Below are 27456 nucleotides of genomic sequence, written 5' to 3' on the forward strand. Positions count from 1 at the left end.
ATATGCATGTCTGTGTCATCACCCTGCAGTTCCTACTGGACCACCTGTTCTTTTTGTTTACAAACGATTTTATTGTACATAAGTAGACAGTAAAACAACAGCACAGTATGAAAGTGATATTGTCAACAAAAATATGGCACATTTGAAATGTACAATACAAATTATATTAACATAAAAAAGAAGATAGAGGAAGAAAGAAAGTTATGAGTGCATGAGATACATAAATGATAAATAGATTGAGTGATACATCTATCAACAATATATGTCAGCCATTCTCTACCGGGGATGTTGTCAATCATGCAATAAATGTCTACAATCCTTCCATGACTCCCATTTTTTATCGTATAAGTGCATCTTATCCAGTAGTGTATAATGAATACGTTCCATAAGCATTACAGCGTCAATTCTGTGTAAAACGGAGTCCAAGAGTACAACATTAGACCGCCAATGCAGGGCAATGGACCATAAAGTGGCAATACATAATGTATGTAGCAATCTCAGAGTGGCATCAGGGACCCCTGGGATATGAACCCCCAATAAACAGGTCTGTATGGACAATTGCGTCGGGTTGCCCGATAGTGAGGTAGCCACCTCAGATATCTTACGCCAGATCAAAGATATGTTCGGGCAATCCCAAAACAGATGGACCAAAGTACCTGTACGGCCACAGCCCCGGAAACATAAAGGGGATGTTTGTGGAAACATTGTATGTAGTCTGGACGGAGTATAATACCATCTGGTTAAAACTTTAAGGGCCGTCTCACGAACCGAAAGAGATCTAGAGCTCTTGCATATATTATCCACCATGGAGTCCCAATCCTCATCCGAAAAAGTGATACCACAATCCTCCTCCCACCTCTGCCTGTACATAGGGGGAGCATGAAAAAGACAGATCAAAAATTGGTGATAAAGATCTGAAATAAGACCCTTACCTCTAGGAGAGTCACGGCTGACACGCTCAAAAAAAGAGATCGGAGAAGACGGGGCAAGGCCAAAGTGCGCATTAAAAAAGTGCCTAATCTGTCTATAACGGAGGTACTCACGAAGAGGAACATCAAATAACACGCGCAGCATTTCGAAGGTAATATAAGATCCTCCTCTTTGGAAATCAGATAATCTGATAAAGGATCGATCATACCACCAACGAAACATGTGAGGGGAGGAAAAGGCTATAACAAAAGTAGGATCACCAAAAAATGAAACACCTGGGGGAATATGAGAGACTAAGCTCAGCTTAGCTTTGTATTTGGACCAAAGTGTCAGCGAGTGGGTCACTATAGAGTTATGAAAAGTAAGCGATCGGGGGGAGATTTTAGACCATAAAATTCCCGGTAAATAAAAAGGACGTATCGACTGAGACTCAAACTTGATCCACGGGATTTGAGAGTTAATAGTAGCCCATTGTGATAATTGCGCAAAACGAGCCGAGAGGTAATATAGCCAAAAGTTAGGAAGACCAAGACCTCCCGTCCGTTGTGAACGATACAAAATGGATGAGGCAAAACGTGGATGCTTATTTCCCCAAATAAAATTGTTAATAATCCGCTGAAAATGATCCAAAAACGTTTTTGAAACCGGAACTGGAAGTGCTCTAAAAAGATAAAGCAGTTTGGGCAAGATATTCATTTTAACCGCCGTGACTCTACCCAGAAAGGAGATATGATAACCATGCCAAATCTTCAGTAGAGTAGAGAGACGTGACACACATAATGGATAATTAGCCGTAAACATATCCGAGTATCTGGGAGTAAGATTAATCCCCAAATAGGATATCCTGTCCTTGACCCAGCGAAATGGAAAAGAACTACGGAGAGATGCACTTAGGGAGTCAGGAACATTAACAGGCATAATTACCGATTTGGTAAAATTAACGGTGAGACCTGACACTTTAGCAAAATCATTCAATACTGCACACAAATTAGGCAAAGAAGTCAACGGGTTAGTAATAAAAAGCATAACATCATCAGCATACATGCTCAGCTTAAAGTGTGAAACTAATAACGAATAGCCAGAAATATCCGAATGTGATTTGATCGCCAATGCCAAAGGTTCCAACACCAGCGCAAACAAAAGGGGCGAAAGAGGACAACCCTGACGGGTACCTCTACCCAATGTAAAAAAGTCAGAGTTACAGCCAGGAAGCCTTATTCTTGTTTTAGGAGAGTCGTATAGGGCATGTATGCCAGCCAAAAACCCATCACTGAAGCCCATTTTCTGTAGCAAAGAGAACAAGTAGGGCCAAAGAACACTGTCAAAGGCCTTGTTTATGTCTAAACTCATTAACAGAACCTCTTTGGAATGTAAATTGGCATCTTGAATAACGTTTAGAGTGAGACGGATGTTATCAGTAATAAATCTGTCAGGAATAAAACCCGACTGGTCTGGAGATACCAAAGAGGAGATAATAGGAGCCAACCTGTTTGCCAAAATGCGGCTAAATATCTTCAGATCGTTATTCATTACTGAGATTGGTCTATAGTTTTGCGGCAAACAGTGGTCTTTCTGTGGCTTGGGTATTAGAGACATGTTAGCTAACAACATCTCCTCGGGGAACTTACCCCCCTGTAAAACATCATTAAATAGTGTTATCAAGTATGGAGCCAATATAGAGGTAAAATGTTTATAATAGCCAGCAGTAAATCCATCAGGACCTGGTGCAGTAGAGCGTTTCAGCGTTCCTATTGCACATGTTATTTCCTCTAAAGTACATGGGGCATTAAGAGAGGCAATCTGAGAAGGTGTGAGAGCAGGAAGGATTATAGAATCCAGCCATGAATCTGATAGAGAAACAGAATCCGACTGTGGAGAAGCCAGTAGTTTAGAATAAAAATTTTCAAAAATACCCAAAACTTCCTGAGGTAAAGAAGAGATAGCACCTGAGTTAGTACGCAATTTATACACATGTGGGGGGCGCAAAGAATGGTTCAATTTCCTTGCAAACATGGTAGATGCTGAGTTGCTATGTAATAGGAACGAGGCCTTCGACCAGCGGAGGGCCTTTTCAGTTTTTTGGGAAAGTAGGGCATTCAGTTCCAAGCGTTTTTGGGACAATAGCTGTTTATTGAGCAAAGATGGATCAGCTACATGGCTTCTATAGTGTGCTTCTAATTCTCGGGTTAAAAGTAGTATCTGCTGCCAACGTTTTTTATTTCTGGCCGAAGCCATAGAGATAAGTCGGCCCCGTAGGACCGCCTTGTGGGCTACCCAGAGTGTGGCTGGGGAAATATCAGGGGTTGAATTAGATTGAAAGTATTCCTTAAGAGATGTAACCACCTCCTGCCGAGAGTCAGTATCAGCTAACATAGAATCATTAAGTCTCCATGAGAAGGGAGTAGGTGCCAATCCCACAAACGTGATAGCTAAGGCCATAATACTGTGATCCGACCAGGTGCTCAAATGAATACTAGCTATCCTAGAATTAGCCAGCAAAATAGGGGTACAAAAGATATAGTCTAGTCTAGCATAAGAGTCACGTGGGTGGGAATAAAATGTGTAATCCCTGGCTCCCGTGTTGTGCGCTCTCCAAGCATCCACCAACTGGAGGGCATCTAGTTTCTTAGTAAGGGATTTTGGGAAAGCTTGGGAAGTATGCGAGGCGGAGCTACGGTCCAAAAGAGGATTTGCCACCAGATTAAAATCCCCACCCACCAATAGATGGGGGGACAAAAATTTATCCAGAGCACCAAAAAATTTAAAAAAAAAGGTAGCCTGTGCCGAATTTGGTGCATAGACATTAGCAATTGTAAGTTCTCGACCTGAAAGGGTGCCCTTAAGAATAATAAACCTACTGTCTGGATCACGATACACATGTTGAACCTCAAAGGGAAATGAGTTATGTAGAAAAATGGCCACTCCCCTACTCTTGGAGGAATGTAGGGTATAATACCCCTGTCTATAGGATCTATGAAAAAAGGTTGGGTGTTTTGCGGCTGCAAAATGCGTTTCCTGTAATAAGATGATTTTTGCTCCTAATCTTTTATATTGAAGAAAGGCTGTTTTGCGCTTATTTGGCGAATTGAAACCCTGGACATTATGCGAAATACATTGAATTGCCATAATAAACAGAGCTTGCCACTATCATCATAAAAGTACACATTACAAAGATATCCCCTAAAGTTATTTGACTAGACATAAAAACCCGCAGGTCCGTATCAGACAGACATACAGGTGGCAGATCCAGCCTTGGGGACCTCCAGACCCCAACATAGGGGTCGTGATGTCCACAGACCGGCACAATACCATCCTCATACACTAAAGTTTTGAGAGAAGAGAAAACGGAAAACAATAGAGAAGAAGCTTTAATATCTTCTATATTTGAAAGGGTAACTGAAGAACATGGATCAGGCAGAAAAATCGTCATACCTGATAAAACAAAAAGTTCAAACATTAAGGGGCCACATGGGCCCAAACCCTGTCTCCTTAGAACATGGAAAACAGAGCCGCCACCCCGCAATCGGGCGGCGACACCACCGGCCATGTCAGGAGGCAGGGTGGGGTAACGTGTCAAAGAGTAGTACAACCATGAATTAATGGGCGCAATTAGGAGGGTCCAATGACCCTTGTTATACCTTAACTCGTCCAGTTATTAATGCAAGGCATACAAAATATTCAGTATTGCAAAAATATCACAGCAGCAACCACAGAAATATACAACCTGACAATGTAAGAAATAGAGAGCAAAATCCCTGTGTCCCAAATCTTAGTAAAGTCATAAAAAACAATAGATCAGACCAAAGACTATCAAGACAATGAGTATTAGGCAAGTGAGAATGGGCCTGTCAACCCGGTTCTTGCCTGACTCTCCTTCTATCCCACCGTGGGGAAGGGGTATGCCAAATGGGAGAGATACGAGGGGTGGGGGGTGGGCGTTGAGGTGATGGGGCATCCGCCAAGCCTAATTTGGCCAAGATTGCTCTACCTTCGGGAGGGGATGTAGCGATATATGTGCTCCCATTGTGTGGAACTATCAGCTTAAAAGGGAAGCCCCACTTGTAGCGGATACGAGCAGAGAACAGGGCAGTTGTAACTTCTTTCATTTTTCTACGCCTCTCCAACGTGGCCGGAGAAACATCAGGATAGATTTGTAAAACCGAGCCTTCAAAGGAGATCGTTGGAGTATTGCGAGCAGCTCTGAGTATGTCTTCCTTGGTCAGAAAATCCTTCATGCACAGGACAATATCCCTAGGCGGCTTGTCAGCAGGAGGTTTAGGGCGTAGGGCTCTGTGGATGCGGTCACAAGCAAAAGATCCAGGGTCACGATCTGGAAGGAGTGACTTGAATAACTTGATTATAATTAATGAAAGATCCGACATAGACTCCGGGATTCCCCTGATTCGCAGATTATTCCTGCGATTGCGATTATCAAGATCCTCAACCTGCGCCTGCAGTTGTGAAAAGGCCGTTTGTAAATGGTCATGCTCTCTGGAAAGTTCACCATAGGCCAGGCTAAGTTCATCGTGTTTGGTTTCCAAGCGGTCTGTCCTAGAGCCCAGCGTGGCTATTTCCTGAGAGAGAACAGTAGTGCTTTTATGCAATTCTGATTGAAATTTGGCGGCTAGTTTGGCGTACATAGATTCCAAGCCGGACTCCAAGTCCCCTTTTGTGAGTTGTTGTGTATTTTCGCTGATCAAGGCCGATAAGGGAACGGTGGTGTCCCGTGCTGGATCGGACAGGGATGCTTGCTCTGTATTGACTGGAGACATGCCGCAAATCTCGTGAGCCTTAAGGAGGTATGTCGTGAGGGACTTCTGAGCTTGTCCCTTTTTTTTCTTGGTGGACGGCATACAAAGAATCTCCCGGGGGTGATCAACTGAAAATTGGAAAGTGAATGGAGATTATAACCCCAGGGGACCTATAGCGCCCAATATAGGTTCAGGGTTGTAGTTACATGGATGCTGTCAAACTCATCTGCGATAACATTATATTGTAAAAATATTCAGCAAGCCTTGAAAGGGTAAATAGAACATAAGTCACAGCAACCAGCAAAAATTTCACTCCGGACAGGATGATAGCACCAGATCCCAACTCAGGACACGAGAGGGATGGGTGGGAAGCAGGAAGCAGAGGACCTCTGATTCTGAGCACAGGGCCCCGCAGGGAGACACCCCCCGGGGCAGTATCAAGGCCCCAGTAGGCCTCTGAGCCCAGCAAGGGCCACAGACAGAGAAGATGATGGGCTCTGGGGCTATTAATGTGAGGCCCACTCCCCAAATCACTGTGGGGAGATCATAATATCAGGATGCCACCTGTACCCCCCACTCACTGTGATCAGGCAAAAGGAGGCTTCTGGCAGATGGTGTAGGCCGTAATCGTCGCCGCCGCCGCCGCGGGGAGCAGCAACACTCAGCGACGTCCCTCTCTCAGCCTCTGTTATGCAGAGGACGCTGCAGACGTCCTCGGGTGATCCCCCACAGCCCGGATGGCAGCGGATGCAGATAGGAGGTGCCGGAGCCCCGGCCCATGCGGCCGCACCAGGCCGCGAACGTCCGCCGCCACGAAGGGCGGAAATATCGCCCGGATTCTACCTCCCAGGTATCCGGGATGATACCAGGGCTCTCCGCTGCTCCACTGTGGTCCGCCGCTGTACGGATGGTAGCGGATTCCGGAATATGGTGCCGGAGCTCCGGATTATGCGGCCGCTCCGGTCGCCATCCTGGACACGCCCCCTGGACCACCTGTTCTTTATAGGGATGGAACTGATGATTTCTAATAATCCCAAACAAAAAATATATGATACTAATACCACTACTACTGATAATAATAATAATAATAACTGTATGTGTGTAAAACAAAGACCCCCCTAAAGAGCAACTGGATTAGGCAAGCCCTCCATGCCAACTTAATGGTACATCTTAAGTAGAAAGTGACAGTAGCAACGAAGTTATATAATTTTTAGGCCTGTTCACTTTTTAAGTGTTGCCATAGTAGCCACATATGCTTAATGAAAAGAAAAAAAACCCAAACCAAATGGGTAAAGCCCAGAGGTTGGGTGAAACACGGGTACAAAAAATGGCAAACGAGGCTTACAGGGGTAAACTTATGCATATAATTTATTAATTGTATCAAAAACAGCAAAAGCTACTATCAAAAATAACTCATATGGTTATTTTTAATAATAGCTTTTACTCAACCTCTGGGCTTTACCCATTTGGTTTGGATTTCTTTTTTTTCTTTTCATCTTAATGATATGCTGATTTACTGCTGCCCCAAAAACATTCACTGACCCACTAGCAGCACCATCAACCACACTGTCAATCTTCGCTTGCAGATTTATTAGTGCAGTGTCTAGAGGAGCTAGGGATGGGTTTACAGGACAAACATTCAGGCACTCAAAAGATAAATAACTTAAGTCTCTCTGAGACTAGTAATTCTTCATAGAGCGCCTTTACACTGAAATCAGCAATTGAGGTAGCAAGCTTTCTGAAGGTGCTTCCCTTTTCTAGGCAACTTCCTATTTTTAAGACCCTAGTATAGGCCCATTTCCCATTCTCTGGGGCAGGATTCTCAAAATGGTGAGCCTCTCCCCAGGCAGCAGGCTTGAGCAGCAAAAGGCTCTTCTCAGTGAATCTCCTTCCTTTTCTCGCAGTGATTGCCCAGGGCAAATTATTCATAACTCACAGTATAGTTTTTTTCCAAATCTATCTACTGGAGGACACTTCCCAGCAACAGGCAGAAGTAAACAATATTCTCAGTTTAGGGGAAAACCAATAGATTAAGAAAACAATAGAAATCAGAGACTAAGGCTGGTTATAGCCTAGCTGCACACTAATTTTGTTTTCTGTTTTCTGCCACGGCTTCCATTCACCATTCCCTTGATTTTGTGTTTCTCCTTGGGTGGGGCTCTGAGCTGAGCCTCCTGCCAAGGCAAGGAAGTGGTGGACCCTCCAGTTCTTGCTGTTCCTCTCCTTTCTCTGATGGGGGTTCCACTGGACGGAGCATCCACATTACGATTCCTATTTACAGTGTACCAAACCGTAAAGGTAAACTTAGCCAAACTTGAGTCCCATCTTTGTTCCTTCCCTCCCCGTTCATGAATTTTAAAGATCTCCACATCTTCTATTATGGAAACTTCTCTACTGGAATGCTCCTTCCTAGAATTTGGAATCCTTTTCTGAAGGGACAGGTTAACATTAGAACAGAGCACTGCTGAGAAAAGGAAAGGTGCTGTGACCACCATTACAGGGAACTTGTTAATTTTCCCTACATCCAGCTGTTCCTTCAGTCTTGCACAGTTGTATTCCTTTCTTCTCAAAATGTGTATTAGAAGCTGCAGAAAGTCAGATAGTGTCAGGGCAGGGCTGAGGAACGGACAGGCAGGCCTAACAATGTAACGCACTGGCTGACGACAACCACCACCCACAGACCGAAGTCCCTCAGGGCGCGGAGTCTAAGTCCCAGGCTGCCCTTCACCAGGGCCCCTGATGGTGGGGATGGACTTGACGCAGCCAGGAACCAGGTCGCGGCCCCCGAGACACCTCAGCTGCGGTAATGGCTGCCGCCAATGGCGTGTAGCTGGTGGAAGAGACAAAAGAGTAGTCAGACAGGCCAGGGTCAATAACAACAGGACAAAACAGTACAGGACAGCAGACGAGAATCACAGGTCACGAGCCGGGTTCAGCAACAGAGGGTCAGATCAAAGGAGAATACAAAGAATAGTCAAGTCACAAGCCGAATCAGATACCAGGAGAGTCAGAACAGAGTAATAGCAACACAAAGACACAAGTGCAAAGAGCATGTGCGGGCCACAGGCTTATATGTCATCAGCCACGCCCCTCTGGGGGATGGACCTCAGAGACCTGAAGGCATAAAAGGATTCCCACCATGCACAGCAGAATCCAAGATGGACGCCAGCACATGGAGTAACATAACCTCAGGGAAAAGGTAGGACCTTGACAGATAGAGCCCGCATCATTTCCTTGCTGAGGGTGTCCAACATAATCTAGCCTTTTTTCCCCATCCTGACTATACCTGGCCTCATTTATTAATTGTATTTCAGTTCTTTCAGTCATGGAGGCTCAGCAGTACATGTATGTTTTCCTTAGGATTGTCTGCATGCAAATACAGCCTACCAAGGCATGCCCACTCCTCCATCAAGACATTATAATATTTGCATAGCTCCTCCCAAGAGTCCACCCACTGCTTGCATCAGGTCTGAAGGCACTTGAGAGGAGTACAGAGGCAGGGTGCTGTGATGATCTGCCTGCATTGCATAGAGAAGCTCAGATACCCAGAGATGACATCACTAGGTCTAAAAATAGCTATGTAAAGAAAACATAAAGAGCAGATGAAATGTATATATACTGTATGTGCTCCATAGTAATAATGTGTGTGACATCTTTACCTGTCTGGGAAGCTGAAGTTGGCTCACTTTGGTCAGGGTTGGCCTTCTCACCCACCGGCAAATCAAAATCTTTGCTACTTCCTGTAGAATGAATGTAAAAAAGAAGCATAAACTGGTAACAATAACAAAATGTATAGAACGCGTTGTAGTGACTTTTGGGGGACTATTCATTAAAAATATGATTTTATTCCAAAATTAAAAAACCCAGCTGTCTGTGAGGGGTTAACATTCCAGAGTGGATTTCAAGGGACATTTCAAGAGGTTATCACACACACAATGAGTGGAAGAGACTTGTTCCAGAGACAATATGCTATTTGAAATGCCTACAGGTGATCAAACAAAGTCCCCGAGAAAGATAATGGTGGGATCTGATGTTAGTTACTCTAAGACCTGGCAAAAGTATGTTTTCTAAACAATTGCCATTGTCTGTGGAAATCATACTGGCTAAAAGAACTCAAGGTATATTATTAAGTGGTGATCAAATTATTAAGGTGTCCAAATTATTGGTTCATTAAATATTTGCCGTATTTTAACGGCTGGAGGCACTGCGATATTTTGTTTAAGGGAAAGGGACACCACCCTAAATAATTAGAATAAATTCTTACATAAACCACAACAGGATAAATTTGAAGGCACTGCTGAGATTTTGTTTAAGGGAAAGGACACCGCCCTACCTAAGTAGAATAAATTCTTACATAAACCGCCACAGTGTGTACTGCAGACTCCAGACTGTATGGGGGGCGGCCATTAAAAGTTAAAGTGGTTCTGAAGGCAAAATGTTTTTTACCTTAAAGTGGTTGTAAAGTCTCAAGGCTTTTTACCGTCATGTATTCTATGCATGAAGGTAAATAAAACTTCTGTGTGCAGCAGTGCCCCCAGCCCCCCAATCCTTACCTGAACCCCATCACGATCCAGCAATGTGAACGACATCCTTGGCCTCTGCCTCCTCATTGGCTGAGAAAGCAAGCAGGAGCCATTGGCTCCCACTGCAGTCTATCACAGCCAGTCAGCCAATGAGGAAAGAGAGGGGGTGGGGCCAAGCTGCAGCTCTGTGTGTGAATGGACACACGGCGCTGCGGGTGCCCCTATAGCAAGCTGCTTTCTGTGGAGGCACCCAACAGGAGGGAGGAGCCAGGAGAGCCTGCGGGGGGACCCAAGAAAAGGAGAATCCAGGCTGCTCTGTGCAAAACCACTACACACAGCAGGTAACATTTAGAATCACTTTAATGCATTCTATGCATTGAGGTAAAAAACCTTTTGGGTGCAGCTCCTTCCCCCCGCCCCCCCTTATATTTACCTGAGCCCCATCTCGATCCAGTGATGTGCATGTGTTCTCCTGGGTCTCTCTCTCTCCTCATTGGCTCACACAGCAGTAGGAGCCATTGGCTCCTGCTATTGTCAATCACAGCCAATGAGCCAATGAGGAGAAAGCAGTGGCCAGGGTCGAGTCGTGCTCTGTGTGTGAATGGACAATGTCCATTCACAGGAGCGCGGCTCAGGAGCAAGCCTGCTCGAGTGCCCCCAAAGCAAGAGTCCCCCAGTGGGGGGGGGGGGAGCCAAGACTGCTGCAGGGGAACCAAATAGAAGAGGATTGTGGCTGCTCTGTGCAAACCCATTGTAAGGAGCAGGTAATTGTATCATTTTTCTTAAAACAACCTTTAGGAGCACTTTAAACAGAAGTGTACTTTTAAATGAATATACACTTTAATGTAACCCTGTGATAAACCTGGAAAATAACACTCAAAAAAAGGAGTATGCTCAATAAAAACTTGATGCCCAGCAATTAATAGATTCATAGATACACATAGATAATAGATATATAGATTATAGACAAACATCTAGGGTTACAGTTGCAAGAAAAAGTATGTGAACCCCTTGGGATTACGTGGAGTTTTGCATGAATTGGGCATAAAATGTGCTCTGAATGTCATCTAAGTCACAACAATAGAAGAACACAGTCTGCTGAACATAATACTACACAAACATTAGATGTTGCCATGGTTTAATTGCACATAACATGTAAACATTCACAGTGCAGGGAGGAAAAAGTATGTGAACCTTTGGACTTAATAACTGGTTGACCCTCCTTTGGCAGCAATAACCTCAACCAAACGTCTCCTGTAGTTGCAGATCAGACCTGCACAATGATCTGGAGTCATTTTGGACCACTCCTCTTCACAAAACTGTTTCAGTGTAGCAATATTCTTGGGATGTCTGGTGTGAATCGCTCTCTTAAGGTCATGCCACAGCATTTCAATCGGGTTGAGGTCAGGACTCTGACTGGGCCACTCCAGAAGGCGTATTCTGTGCTGTTGCAGCCATTGTTTTGTTGAATTACTTGAATGCTTTGGGTCATTGTCCTGTTGCATCACCCATCCTCTGCGGAGCTTCAGTTGGCGGACAGATGGTCGTACGTTTTCCTGCAAAATGTCTTGATAAACTCTGGAATTCATTTTCCCATCAATGACAACAATCCGTCCAGGCCCTGAGGCAGCAAAGCAGCCCCAAACCATGATGCTCCCTCCGCCATGTTTCACAGTGGGAATGAGGTTTTGATGTTGGTGTGCTGGGCCTTTTTTTCTCCACACATAGTGTTGTGTGTTCTTCCCAAACAACTCAATCTTGGTTTCATCTGTCCACAGTATATTCTGCCAGTAGTGCTGTGGAACATCCAGGTGCTCTTTTGCAAACTTCAAATGTGCTGCAATATTCTTTTTGGACAGCAATGGCTTCCTCCGTGGTGTCCTCCCATGTACTCCATTCTTGTTTAATGTTTTCCTTATTGTAGATTTGTCAACAAAAATGTTAGCATGTGCCAGAGATTTCTGTAGGTCTTTAGCTGACACTCTGGGATTCTTCTTTACCTCATGCAGCATTCTGCGCTGTGCTCTTGCAGTCATTTTTACAGGACGACCACGCCTAGGGAGAGTAGCAACAGTGCTAAACTTTCTCCATTTGTAGACAGTCTGTCTTACCGTGGACACATGAACATCAAGGCTCAAGGAGATACTTTTGTAACCCTTTCCAGCTTCATGCAAGTCAACAATTCTTGATGGTAGGTCTTCTGAGAGCTCTTTTCTGCGAGGCATGGTTCACATCAGACAGTGCTTCTCGAAACCAGTAAACCCAAAACAGGTGTGTGTCTTTTAAGGGCAGGGCAGCTGTCAGCAACACATCCAATATCATCACACTGATTGGAGTCAAGGTTGGCTCACTCCTGGCTCCAATTAGCTCTGGGAGAAGTCATTAAGCTAGGGCTTCACATACTTTTTCCTCCCTGCACTGTGAATGTTTACATGTTATGTGCAATTAAACCATGGCAACATCTAATGTTTGTGTAGTATTATGTTCAGCAGACTGTGTTCTTCTATTGTTGTGACTTAGATGACGTTCAGAGCACATTTTATGCCCAATTCATGCAAAACTCCACGTAATCCCAAGGGGTTCACATACTTTTTCTTGCAACTGTATATGCAAACATTCTACTAACTGACCTTTTACTATAAAGATCAATTGCATAATCTGTACTTTTAGCTGTCTGTATCTTTAGATTTACTGACTGATTGCACATTTATGATATTATTATTATTATACAGGATTTATGGCGCCAACAGTTTGCGCAGCGCTTTACAATATAAGGGAGACAGTACAATTACAATACATTTCAGTACAGAAGGAATAGGAGGGCCCGGCTCGTGGAGCTTACAATCTAAAGGAAGGGCGAGGGGATACAAAAGGTGATAGCTGCGGGGGAGGATCTTATGGAGGTGACTCAAGTACAGTTCTTAGGTGGAGGTGGGGTAGGCTTCCCTGAATAAGTTAGTTTTCAAAGATTGCCTAAAGGCAGACAGGGTGGGGGCTGACCGGACATACTGTGGTAGGGAGTTCCAGAGGATGGGAGAGGCTCTGGAGAAGTCCTGGAGGCGAGCGTGGGAGGAGGTGATGAGGGAGCTAGAAAGGAGGATATCATTGGAGGAGCGAAGTGGGCCATTTTGAAGATAACTGTGGATGAGGTTGGCGATGTAGCTAGAGGCAGTGTTGTGGATGGCTTTGTAAGCTGTGGTTAGTATTTTGAATTTTATACGTTGGGTTAGTGGAAGCCAGTGGAGGGATTGGCAGAGAGGGGCAGCAGTCGCTGATCGGTTGGTAAGCTATATATAGAGAAATGGCCCCCATTACCAAAGGGGAGGCTCAGGAGGTGAGAGAGGATGAGGCTAGACATAACTTTTACAACCTGAGATTTGCACATTAATCAGTTGTTTATAGCTTTGGATTTGCTGATTGTTCTGACATGCAGTTTTCACTGAAGGCCACCATTGAGTATGAATTGCCCAGGTTTTTGACAGACTTTGACACAAAGCAAAATACCTATGTAATGAACAAAATGCATTATAATGAGGGCAGTATGAAGGCAGTATGTTAGTGGAATGGCTCCTTTCTTCAGAGATTCCTCACACAAGTGTCTCTTGAAATTTAGTCTGCATGACTGTAGTCAGTCAATGCTAAATTGTAGTCTGTGCTTGCTCAGTTTCCCCTAAGTTCTGCCTGACTACAGGTTCTCCCCTCAGTCAGTGGTTGGCACTGTCATCCCTGGTATTAGTGTGCGGAATCACAGTGGGCTTGGTTTATGAATACTTCAAACAAATCAAAAACAAAAAAAATCAGTAGCGCTCAGGGAACTGGTAGAGGAAGCCCTGGGATAGTTTATAAATAGTTATAAAACATCATAAAACGTCCATAATGGAGTTCGAAGTCCAAAAACTACTGTCCAGATAGCTGCCAGCTTTCAGAGTAGACATTCCTCTGTATGGAAAATAAATTATTAGGGACACAGCTGTGCTAATCTGAGTATAGTAGGTCCAATAAAATCATTTATTAAAAGAATAAAGAGCTACTCACAAAGAGAGTATACAGGCTCACATATCACATGGTGCAGGCTCCTCAGGTGTCTGTTTGCTCCAGGTCGATGGAAGACCACTGTGGGTGTTGTTAATCCATGGAAATCTCAGCTGCACTGGTGGTATCCAGGGCTCCAAAGACGCTACGGAATCCGAGGCCGACAGCTGTGATGTTACCGGAGGCGGAAGGAGAGGACCGGCTTGCTGATTAACGACACCCACAGCGGTCTTCCACTGACCCAGAGCAAACAGACACCTGAGGGACCTGCACCATGTGATATGCGAGCCTGTATACTCCCTTTGTGAGTAGGTCTTTATCTTTTAATAAATTATATTATTGGACCTACAATACTCAGATTAGCGTTGCTGTGTTCCTATTTGCTTATGAATACTTGTCTATTCTCAGCCAACCACTAGGAGATTCTTCGCTAGTGGAGCACCCTGGGAAATATTATAAATATTTGGGGTGAGCTGTAGCAAGCTCTCACCCCCTTCCTCTTCCTGGGCTGCAGCCTGGGGAGAATGCATGTGATCCATGCTGTCCCTTTAAGCCAGTCCACTTGAAGAGGCTTTTACGTAACAGATATGGAGCTGTTAATGTCTGGACAAAGGATGGAGTCTCAGTTGGTGCTGGTTGACTCTCCTGAAGAAGATTGGACCTAGGGTGGAGTCTCAGTTACTGCTGGTGGACTCTCTTGGATGGAAATGTGGTTGCTGCCTATAGTGTCTGCTGGAGGATTCAAAAGGCAGGAGTGTTGGTCCCAACTTAAAGGTCCTTTCCTGTGAAGCTGTAGTATCTGAAGTCCTGAAGGTCTGCTAAAGCTTGGAATATCTGGAAACCGTATACCTCTCTGCTGTAATGTATGTGTAATAAACCTACTCTTTATTGCATCTAAAGTGACTGGTGCCCAGTTCTAAAGTGATTGGCGTCCAGTTTTCCATGGATCCCACTATGAGGTGAAATATCAGCCCTTCCAGTCTCTGGGGGTATATACCACCATCTCTCTCGGAGGGCAGGGGAGCGTTACAAGATTCTCTTTGATGTATGTGATAAACTCACCAGGCTGCGGAGAAAAAATCTCATCTGTCAGTTTGGAGGCTGCAGCCTCATCTCCATGGAAATCTTGTTTCTTGATGCCTAAAGAACATATATGGAAATAAATGCTCTGATCAGAAAGTGCTTAAACTGAAAGGAAAATTTTATATCTGAATAAGGTAGGAAAATCTGGGAAAATTAATGTAATGACATTTTCCAAACACTGCAGGAAGGGTTAAACATAGGGACAAGGTTAATCAGGGGTGCATTTACCACAAGGCAAACAAGGTGTTTGCCTTGGGCAGCATTTTCAGGGGGGAGGTGAAACATCTAGAGAGGCGCATAAATTCCTGTGTCCACTATCCACTGTCACTCTATCCTCAACTTTTGTCTTTCAGTTTGACACTACACTCCCGTTCCTACCACCACTTTTCATGGTAGCCTGAGGCTCTGAGCCTGCCCAGAGCTCAGTGAAGGGTGCCCCGTGGCCGAACGGGGTCACATGTGGCAGCATGGCTGACCTGTGGGTGATTGCGTCAGCACAGGCGCAGATGCTTGCTCCTGCCTCACTACCTGAGCAGGTGAGCATTGCTGGGGAGTGGACACTGTCTGGGGGGAGGAGCGAGGTAGGTTGTGTGGTGGAACAGCTACCAGCCTATGTAGTCGCTGCCTCATGTTCCAACAAAATCTGTATCCCAAGACCCGGTAGCGGCGGCAGCAACTGTGCATGTGCGGTTTGGCTTCATTTAGAGCATGCGGAGCTGCTGCAGCTGAAGAGGTCAATTAACTCCTTACATGCCCAATGTTCAGCAGGGGCACAGGCAGGGTCATCACTCCCTACCTCCTCTCTCTCTCCCTGCACTCTCTCTATGGGCGCCTGGTTATTGTGTTGCCTAGGGCAGCACAACACCTATATACACCAATTGGGTTAATGATACCTTATGTAAATTAGGGATACATTTAAATAGCTGCAGAAACTTTACTACATATTTATAAAGCACAGCTATGAGATTTACAAATGTGCTTTGCACTCTCTAGCTTTGAGATTCTAAAGGTGGTACAGCACATTAAAAATAAAAAGGAGAAAAGATTAAAAAAACGGTTTCTGTATTTTGCTATTTTTAGCTTTTTGGGGTATATTCATTACAGATTCACTGGGATGTGCCAGGAATGCAGATGAGGGGGTGCTGGTTGAGGGTGGGGAACCTAAATTAGCAGTCACCCCCTCCCCTTTTGAACTGGTTTCAGGGGTCCCTAACCAGCTCACTGTACATGTTGGGTAAGAGTGTGATAACAATAAACACATCACAAAACTAAGCTTAGTATTATTCTTTTTTAAGTATTATTTACTAGAGATGAGCGAATCGAAGTATCCGAAGTGGAATTCGAGTCGAATATCGGAAAAATTTCGATTCGTGCCGAATCCGAAAAATAGCCTAATTCGGACGCGCGAATCGAAATTTTTCAGAAAATGGCGGCTGACATGTGCGGCGACGGAGCGGGGATGTCTGGGAAGGCGCGCAGACAAGGCACGCTGACCCATAATGCATTCCTCAACTACATGTGATCGCATCAGCCTATCAGCAGCCAGCCAGCCAGCACTGTGTAATGGTCGAGCTATAAATAGCAGCCATTTTGGAATTCTTCATTTGCCTGCAGTTATTGAACAGAGGCAGACCGCTCTGTACTAGGGACAGGGACAGAGTTAGGGCCACAGAAACGATAATTGGGGACAGAGAAAAGTTACTTAGGGACAGAGAACCATTACTCAGGGACACAGACTTGTTAATGAGGGCCACAGAATTGTTATTTAGGGACAAAGAAACGCTAGTTAGGGCCACAGAATTCATAATCAGGGACAGACAGAATTGTTACTCAGTGCCAGAGAATTGTTACTTAGGGCCACAGAAACGTTATTAGGGCCACAGAATTGTTACTCAGGGACAGACAGAATTGTTACTCAGTGCCAGAGAATTGTTACTTAGGGCCACAGAAACTTTACTTAGGGCCACAGAATTTTTACTCAGGGACAGACAGAATTGTTACGGAGTGCCAGAGAATTGTTACTCAGGGCCACAGAAACTTTACTTAGGGCCAGAGAATTTTTACTCAGGGACAGACAGAATTGTTACTGAGTGCCAGAGAATTGTTACTCAGGGACAGACAGAATTGTTACTGAGTGCCAGATAATTGTTACTCAGGGCCCCAGAAACTTTATTTAGGGCCACAGAATTTTTACTCAGGGACAGACAGAATTGTTACTGAGTGCCAGAGAATTGTTACTCAGGGACAGACAGAATTGTTACGGAGTGCCAGAGAATTGTTACTCAGGGCCACAGAAACTTTACTTAGGGCCACAGAATTTTTACTCAGGGACAGACAGAATTGTTACTGAGTGCCAGAGAATTGTTACTCAGGGACAGACAGAATTGTTACGGAGTGCCAGAGAATTGTTACTTAGGGCCACAGAAACTTTACTTAGGGCCACAGAATTGTTACTCGCACAGACACAGAATTGTTACTCGCACAGACACAGAACTGTTACTGAGGGCCACAGAAACTTTACTTAGGGACAAAGAAACGCTAGTTAGGGCCACGGAATTCATACTCAGGGACAGACAGAATTGTTACGGAGTGCCAGAGAATTGTTACTCAGGGACAGACAGAATTGTTACTGAGTGCCAGAGAATTGTTACTCAGGGACAGACAGAATTGTTACTGAGTGCCAGAGAATTGTTACTTAGGGCCACAGAAACTTTAATTAGGGCCACAGAATTTTTACTCAGGGACAGACAGAATTGTTACTGAGTGCCAGAGAATTGTTACTCAGGGACAGACAGAATTGTTACTGAGTGCCAGAGAATTGTTACTTAGGGCCACAGAAACTTTACTTAGGGCCACAGAATTTTTACTCAGGGACAGACAGAATTGTTACTGAGTGCCAGAGAATTGTTACTCAGGGACAGACAGAATTGTTACTGAGTGCCAGAGAATTGTTACTCAGGGACAGACAGAATTGTTACGGAGTGCCAGAGAATTGTTACTCAGGGCCACAGAAACTTTACTTAGGGCCAGAGAATTTTTACTCAGGGACAGACAGAATTGTTACTGAGTGCCAGAGAATTGTTACTCAGGGACAGACAGAATTGTTACTGAGTGCCAGATAATTGTTACTCAGGGCCCCAGAAACTTTATTTAGGGCCACAGAATTTTTACTCAGGGACAGACAGAATTGTTACTGAGTGCCAGAGAATTGTTACTCAGGGACAGACAGAATTGTTACGGAGTGCCAGAGAATTGTTACTCAGGGCCACAGAAACTTTACTTAGGGCCACAGAATTTTTACTCAGGGACAGACAGAATTGTTACTGAGTGCCAGAGAATTGTTACTCAGGGACAGACAGAATTGTTACGGAGTGCCAGAGAATTGTTACTTAGGGCCACAGAAACTTTACTTAGGGCCACAGAATTGTTACTCGCACAGACACAGAATTGTTACTCGCACAGACACAGAACTGTTACTGAGGGCCACAGAAACTTTACTTAGGGACAAAGAAACGCTAGTTAGGGCCACGGAATTCATACTCAGGGACAGACAGAATTGTTACGGAGTGCCAGAGAATTGTTACTCAGGGACAGACAGAATTGTTACGGAGTGCCAGAGAATTGTTACTCAGGGACAGACAGAATTGTTACTGAGTGCCAGAGAATTGTTACTTAGGGCCACAGAAACTTTAATTAGGGCCACAGAATTTTTACTCAGGGACAGACAGAATTGTTACTGAGTGCCAGAGAATTGTTACTCAGGGACAGACAGAATTGTTACCGAGTGCCAGAGAATTGTTACTCAGGGACAGACAGAATTGTTACTGAGTGCCAGAGAATTGTTACTTAGGGCCACAGAAACTTTAATTAGGGCCACAGAATTTTTACTCAGGGACAGACAGAATTGTTACTGAGTGCCAGAGAATTGTTACTCAGGGACAGACAGAATTGTTACGGAGTGCCAGAGAATTGTTACTCAGGGCCACAGAAACTTTACTTAGGGCCAGAGAATTTTTACTCAGGGACAGACAGAATTGTTACTGAGTGCCAGAGAATTGTTACTCAGGGACAGACAGAATTGTTACGGAGTGCCAGAGAATTGTTACTCAGGGACAGACAGAATTGTTACTGAGTGCCAGAGAATTGTTACTTAGGGCCACAGAAACTTTAATTAGGGCCACAGAATTTTTACTCAGGGACAGACAGAATTGTTACTGAGTGCCAGAGAATTGTTACTCAGGGACAGACAGAATTGTTACCGAGTGCCAGAGAATTGTTACTCAGGGACAGACAGAATTGTTACTGAGTGCCAGAGAATTGTTACTTAGGGCCACAGAAACTTTAATTAGGGCCACAGAATTTTTACTCAGGGACAGACAGAATTGTTACTGAGTGCCAGAGAATTGTTACTCAGGGACAGACAGAATTGTTACCGAGTGCCAGAGAATTGTTACTCAGGGCCACAGAAACTTTACTTAGGGCCAGAGAATTTTTACTCAGGGACAGACAGAATTGTTACTGAGTGCCAGAGAATTGTTACTCAGGGACAGACAGAATTGTTACTGAGTGCCAGATAATTGTTACTCAGGGCCCCAGAAACTTTACTTAGGGCCAGAGAATTTTTACTCAGGGACAGACAGAATTGTTACTGAGTGCCAGAGAATTGTTACTCAGGGACAGACAGAATTGTTACTGAGTGCCAGATAATTGTTACTCAGGGCCCCAGAAACTTTACTTAGGGCCACAGAATTTTTACTCAGGGACAGACAGAATTGTTACTGAGTGCCAGAGAATTGTTACTCAGGGACAGACAGAATTGTTACTGAGTGCCAGAGAATTGTTACTTAGGGCCACAGAAACTTTACTTAGGGCCACAGAATTGTTACTCGCACAGACACAGAATTGTTACTCGCACAGACACAGAATTGTTACTGAGGGCCACAGAACTGTTACTTGGGGCCACAGAAACGTTAATCAGGGACACAGAATTGTTACTGAGGGCCACAGAACTGTTACTTAGGGCCACAGAATTGTTACTCGCACAGACACAGAATTGTTACTCAGGGACACAGAATTGTTACTCAGGGACAGACAGAATTGTTACTCAGGGACACATAATCGTTTAATTAAAGAGTATGTCAGACAACATGCAGAGGAGTGGCAGAGGAGGCAATGTTTTAGGAGCGAGCAGACGTGGCAGCAGAGGAAGGGGTCGAGGCAGCACTATTCGCAGCCAGAGGCCAGTGCTCCCGGTGTCATCCAGCGGTCGTGTCTCCACCGACAACCCTGCCGTCGTCGATTGGTTGGCTCGGTCGTCTTCCTCTTCCCAGGTCACCTCTGACACCTACAGCCAACGGTCGGTGGGTACGTCAGACACAACCGTTAGTTGGCATGGCCCGGGACCAAGCCCACTGAAATCACGTGTCCTCTACCTGCCCCTGTCCTTTGGTGTTCCCTCACCAAGCGAAGTATCGCATGCTGTGGGCTCAGCCCCACTGTACAGTGAGGAAGAGCTAACAGAGGGCGGTCAGGAACGGGGGGAGACATCCGCCTTTTCAGCAGCCAGGCGAAGAAGTAGTGGTGAGGAGAGTGGCTCGGTAGCCGGTCTAGAGACAGGTCTGTCTCCTGACCCAGACGCAGCCGAGGGGACTAGTAGTGAGGCGGAGACCCTACTTGATGATGAGGAGGTTGATCGCACTTGGCAGCCTCGTCGTCATCAGGCAATTTCTTCCGCATCATCAGGAGAAGAGGGTGGCAGCTTGACAGCGAGCAAAACAGTCGGTGGGTTGCCCAGGAGACAGCAGCAGGGTCGCAGCAGTGTCAGTGGAGCCAAACGTCCACGGAGTAGAGCACCAGCTCCACTGCAGCCTACCACCACGGCCAGTAGTGGTGCCGGTGTGCACGGAGGAAGCAGCAGTCAGCCAGTGAGGAGTATCGGGGGCAAAGTTTCCTACTCGGCGGTGTGGCAATTTTTCGTCAAGCCGCCCGAGGAAGTAAACGTAGCCGTATGTCGACTATGTGGCCAGAAAGTCAAGCGTGGCCAGGGGGCCCATGTTGGGACTACAGCGTTGCGGCAGCATATGCAGCGTCGCCATTTGGTGGCCTGGGAAAACCGTGATAAAGATACGGCGGTTCTGCCCGCCCCAGCCCCCGCTCCATCACCCGCTCCGTTACTTGCTCCGTCACCCGACGTCAATCGCCCTCCATCAGCCAGTCAAGGCTCCAACACCTCTGCTGAGGGGAGTTGTCGCTCGTTGGCATCTTCCGCTCGTTCAGATGCTCCTTCTCCTGCTACTCCTCTTCACGGATTCCGTCAGCAGTCTTTCTTGGAATCCGTTTCTAAGAGACAACAGTTTGCGAGCACGCACCCGACGGTGCAAAAGCTGAACGTCCTCCTGTCCAAGTTGCTGGTGCTGCAGTCCCTCCCTTTCCAAGTGGTGGACTCAGCACCTTTCAGAGAAATGATGGCTTGTGCCGCGCCGCGGTGGAGAGTGCCAAGCCGTCATTTCTTCGCCAAAAAGGCAGTGCCAGCCCTGCATTCACATGTAGAAGACATGGTGGGCCAGTCTTTGAGCATGTCGGTCTCTGCCAAAGTGCACGGCAGCGCCGACGTGTGGAGCTGTAACTATGGTCAGGGACAGTACATGTCATTTACGGCCCACTGGGTGAACGTGGTGCCGTCACAGCCGCACCAGCAACTTGGACAGGTCACGCCGCTTTTGCCTCCACGTTTGCACGTCCTTGGTCCGGCAAAGATGTCCGCCTCTACCACCTCTTCTTCCGCCGTGTCCTCAGCCGCCACCCCCGTGCCAAGTCCCATTACCCGACCGGCATATCACATGTGCAGGGCGCAACGGTGTCACGCTGTTCTGCACCTGGTATGCCTTGGCGAACGTAGTCACACAGGGGAGGAACTTCTGAGTGTAATGAACAGAGAAATCGACAGATGGCTGTCTCCGCGCAAATTGAAAATCGGAACCATGTTGACCGACAACGGAAAGAACATGGTGTCTGCTCTGCGTCAAGGAAGGTTGTGCCATGCGCCATGCATGGCTCACGTGTTCAATCTGGTTGTCAAGCGGTTCTTAAAATCCACCATCCCACTGCAAGACATCCTTAAAATGTCACGTAAACTTTGCATGCATTTCAGCCATTCCTACACCGCAAAGCACACCCTCCTTGAGCTGCAGCGGCAGAACGGAATTCCACAGCATCGCCTGATCTGCGACGTTGCAACAAGGTGGAATTCAACCCTACACATGTTAGACCGCCTTTACGAACAGCGAAAGGCCATCACCGATTTCCTGATGTTACAAGCGGATAAAGGTACTCCCCTGTGTAACTTCGATGTCAGCCATTGGCAGCTCATGCGTGACACCTGCCGCTTGCTCAGGCCCTTTGAGGAGGCCACGCTATTCGTGAGTCGGCAGGACTATGGGATGAACGACGTCATTCCTCTGTTGCACGTCCTTGAACAAATGCTGTTAACAATGGCTGGTCAGGGTGCGGTAGACGTGGCGCACAGATCTCAACGCCACATGACCCCTGTGGGGGCAGGACAGGAAGAAGAGGAGGAGGTAGAGGAGGACATTTGTGCTCAGGAATTATTGAGTGAAATGGGTGGTTTTTCCACTCAGCGGACAGGAGTGGAGGAGCAGGAGCATCTGGTAGAGGAGGAGGAGGAGGAGACAGAGGACCCAGACGCACCGTGGCAGTATGCTGTGGAGATGGAGGCAGGGAGTCCCTCGCATTCCTTGGCACAAATGGCCCATAGCATGCTCGGTTGCTTGCGTAGCGACAGCCGAATAATAACCATCAGACAGAGGGATGACTTTTGGCTGTCCACCTTGTTGGACCCTCGCTACCGTTCCAAAATGGTGGCCTTTTTCACACCTGCTGAGAGGGAGGCCAAAATAACGTACTATAAAAACCACCTATGTAGTCAGTTGGTCTCTGCCTTTGTGCGCCAACGTCCATCCTCAGACACTGTGGGCCCTGTGCGCTCGCGTTCCGCTGCCATGGCAGCAGGGGAGGGGTGGGGTGGTAGGAGCAGTGGCAGCTCCACCAGCAGCAGCTGCCTCAGTCTGCAGTCGATGATGAGTAGCTTTCTTCACCAGCGCAGTGAGGAAACTACTAACCAGCCGCAGCAGCAGCAGCAGCATCAGGTGGACCTGGAGCAGGACCTCAAACAACAGGCTTGGGCCTACTTGGACAGCACCCTGCCAACCGAGGTAGACAATCCCCTTGACTACTGGGCAACGAAACTTGACCTTTGGCCCCAACTAGCTGAATTTGCCCTTGAAAGGCTGTCATGCCCGGCCAGTAGCGTGGCATCGGAGCGCGTGTTTAGTGCGGCAGGAGGTATTGTAACTCCGCGGAGGACACGACTGTCCACCCAAAGTGTGGAGAGACTCACGTTTGTGAAAATGAATCAGGCGTGGATTAGTCTGGATTTCAAACCACCAGTTCCTGACACAACTGACTAAATCCGCCATGAATCATGCCTCAAACATGTGCCACTTTGAGGTCTCCTCACACACTGCTGGTGTGTAGAATTTTTTGACATAGGGTGCTGGCAGATTATGGGCCTCCCATAGCTGCTGCCAGGCCCCTAATCTGCCATAGGCCCCTATATACCGCTTCCTCATGCTGCTGCCAGGTCCAGAGTCTCTCATGGGTCCCTGTACGGCCTCCCATTGCTGCTGTCTCCATCGCCACACTCTGCCATGTGCCACTTTCAGGTCTCCTCACACACTGCTGGTGTGTAGAATTTTTTGACATAGGGTGCTGGCAGATTATGGGCCTCCTATAGCTGCTGCCAGGCCCCTAATCTGCCATAGGCCCCTATATACCGCTTCCTCATGCTGCTGCCAGGTCCAGAGTCTCTCATGGGTCCCTGTATGGCCTCCCATTGCTGCTGTCTCCATCGCCACACTCTGCCATGTGCCACTTTCAGGTCTCCTCACACACTGCTGCTGTGTAGAATTTTTTGACATAGGGTGCTGGCAGATTATGGGCCTCCCATTGCTGCTGCCAGGCCCCTAATCTGCCATAGGCCCCTATATACCGCTTCCTCATGCTGCTGCCAGGTCCAGAGTCTGTCATGGGTCCCTGTACGGCCTCCCATTGCTGCTGTCTCCATCGCCACACTCTGCCATGTGCCACTTTCAGGTCTCCTCACACACTGCTGCTGTGTAGAATTTTTTGACATAGGGTGCTGGCAGATTATGGGCCTCCCATTGCTGCTGCCAGGCCCCTAATCTGCCATAGGCCCCTATACACCGCTTCCTCATGCTGCTGCCAGGTCCAGAGTCTCTCATGGGTCCCTGTACGGCCTCCCATTGCTGCTGTCTCCATCGCCACACTCTGCCATGTGCCACTTTCAGGTCTCCTCACACTGCTGGTGTGTAGAATTTTTTGACATAGGGTGCTGGCAGATTACGGGCCTCCCATTGCTGCTGCCAGGCCCCTAATCTGCCATGGGCCCCTATATACCGCCTCCTCATGCTGCTGCCAGGTCCAGAGTCTGTCATGGGTCCCTGTACGGCCTCCCATTGCTGCTGTCTCCATCGCCACACTCTGCCATGTGCCACTTTCAGGTCTCCTCACACACTGCTGCTGTGTAGAATTTTTTGACATAGGGTGCTGGCAGATTATGGGCCTCCCATTGCTGCTGCCAGGCCCCTAATCTGCCATAGGCCCCTATATACCGCTTCCTCATGCTGCTGCCAGGTCCAGAGTCTCTCATGGGTCCCTGTACGGCCTCCCATTGCTGCTGTCTCCATCGCCACACTCTGCCATGTGCCACTTTCAGGTCTCCTCACACACTGCTGGTGTGTAGAATTTTTTGACATAGGGTGCTGGCAGATTATGGGCCTCCTATAGCTGCTGCCAGGCCCCTAATCTGCCATAGGCCCCTATATACCGCCTCCTCATGCTGCTTCCAGGTCCAGAGTCTCTCATGCCATGTGCCACTTTCAGGTCTCCTCACACTGCTGGTGTGTTGAATTTTTTGACATAGGGTGCTGGCAGATTATGGGCCTCCCATAGCTGCTGCCAGGCCCCTAATCTGCCATAGGCCCCTATATACCGCCTCCTCATGCTGCTGCCAGGTCCAGAGTCTCTCATGGGTCCCTGTACGGCCTCCCATTGCTGCTGTCTCCATCGCCACACTCTGCCATGTGCCACTTTCAGGTCTCCTCACACACTGCTGCTGTGTAGAATTTTTTGACATAGGGTGCTGGCAGATTATGGGCCTCCCATTGCTGCTGCCAGGCCCCTAATCTGCCATAGGCCCCTATATACCGCTTCCTCATGCTGCTGCCAGGTCCAGAGTCTCTCATGGGTCCCTGTACGGCCTCCCATTGCTGCTGTCTCCATCGCCACACTCTGCCATGTGCCACTTTCAGGTCTCCTCACACTGCTGGTGTGTAGAATTTTTTGACATAGGGTGCTGGCAGATTACGGGCCTCCCATTGCTGCTGCCAGGCCCCTAATCTGCCATGGGCCCCTATATACCGCCTCCTCATGCTGCTGCCAGGTCCAGAGTCTGTCATGGGTCCCTGTACGGCCTCCCATTGCTGCTGTCTCCATCGCCACACTCTGCCATGTGCCACTTTCAGGTCTCCTCACACACTGCTGCTGTGTAGAATTTTTTGACATAGGGTGCTGGCAGATTATGGGCCTCCCATTGCTGCTGCCAGGCCCCTAATCTGCCATAGGCCCCTATATACCGCTTCCTCATGCTGCTGCCAGGTCCAGAGTCTCTCATGGGTCCCTGTACGGCCTCCCATTGCTGCTGTCTCCATCGCCACACTCTGCCATGTGCCACTTTCAGGTCTCCTCACACTGCTGGTGTGTAGAATTTTTTGACATAGGGTGCTGGCAGATTAAGGGCCTCCCATAGCTGCTGCCAGGCCCCTAATCTGCCATAGGCCCCTATATACCGCTTCCTCATGCTGCTGCCAGGTCCAGAGTCTGTCATGGGTCCCTGTACGGCCTCCCATTGCTGCTGTCTCCATCGCCACACTCTGCCATGTGCCACTTTCAGGTCTCCTCACACACTGCTGGTGTGTAGAATTTTTTGACATAGGGTGCTGGCAGATTATGGGCCTCCTATAGCTGCTGCCAGGCCCCTAATCTGCCATAGGCCCCTATATACCGCCTCCTCATGCTGCTGCCAGGTCCAGAGTCTGTCATGGGTCCCTGTACGGCCTCCCATTGCTGCTGTCTCCATCGCCACACTCTGCCATGTGCCACTTTCAGGTCTCCTCACACACTGCTGGTGTGTAGAATTTTTTGACATAGGGTGCTGGCAGATTATGGGCCTCCCATAGCTGCTGCCAGGCCCCTAATCTGCCATAGGCCCCTATATACCGCTTCCTCATGCTGCTGCCAGGTCCAGAGTCTGTCATGGGTCCCTGTACGGCCTCCCATTGCTGCTGTCTCCATCGCCACACTCTGCCATGTGCCACTTTCAGGTCTCCTCACACACTGCTGGTGTGTAGAATTTTTTGACATAGGGTGCTGGCAGATTATGGGCCTCCTATAGCTGCTGCCAGGCCCCTAATCTGCCATAGGCCCCTATATACCGCTTCCTCATGCTGCTGCCAGGTCTAGAGTCTCTCATGGGTCCCTGTACGGCCTCCCATTGCTGCTGTCTCCATCGCCACACTCTGCGATGTGCCACTTTCAGGTCTCCTCACACACTGCTGGTGTGTAGAATTTTTTGACATAGGGTGCTGGCAGATTACGGGCCTCCCATAGCTGCTGCCAGGCCCCTAATCTGCCATAGGCCCCTATATACCGCCTCCTCATGCTGCTGCCAGGTCCAGAGTCTCTCATGGGTCCCTGTACGGCCTCCCATTGCTGCTGTCTCCATCGCCACACTCTGCCATGTGCCACTTTCAGGTCTCCTCACACTGCTGGTGTGTAGAATTTTTTGACATAGGGTGCTGGCAGATTAAGGGCCTCCCATAGCTGCTGCCAGGCCCCTAATCTGCCATAGGCCCCTATATACCGCCTCCTCATGCTGCTGCCAGGTCCAGAGTATGTCATGGGTCCCTGTACGGCCTCCCATTGCTGCTGTCTCCATCGCCACACTCTGCCATGTGCCACTTTCAGGTCTCCTCACACAC

The 27456-nt window shown here is 47.4% G+C and overlaps 1 protein-coding gene across 1 annotated transcript in view; it reads right to left on the reverse strand.

The window, feature by feature from the left end:
- Positions 1 to 27456, reverse strand: part of LOC149443511 (uncharacterized) — a 186258-nt gene that overhangs the window by 125495 nt on the left and 33307 nt on the right. The window contains exons 6-7 of the mRNA XM_089655596.1: positions 15299 to 15376; positions 9341 to 9421 (exon numbers count right to left, since the gene is read on the reverse strand). Coding sequence (XP_089511722.1) covers positions 9341 to 9421; positions 15299 to 15376 — 159 coding nt within the window. The remainder of the gene's footprint in view (positions 1 to 9340; positions 9422 to 15298; positions 15377 to 27456) is intronic.

Source organism: Staurois parvus, unplaced genomic scaffold, assembly GCF_062004578.1.
Source record: "Staurois parvus isolate SC_StPar_1 unplaced genomic scaffold, SC_StPar_1.0 ptg000854l, whole genome shotgun sequence".
Taxonomy (NCBI): Eukaryota; Metazoa; Chordata; class Amphibia; order Anura; family Ranidae; genus Staurois; species Staurois parvus.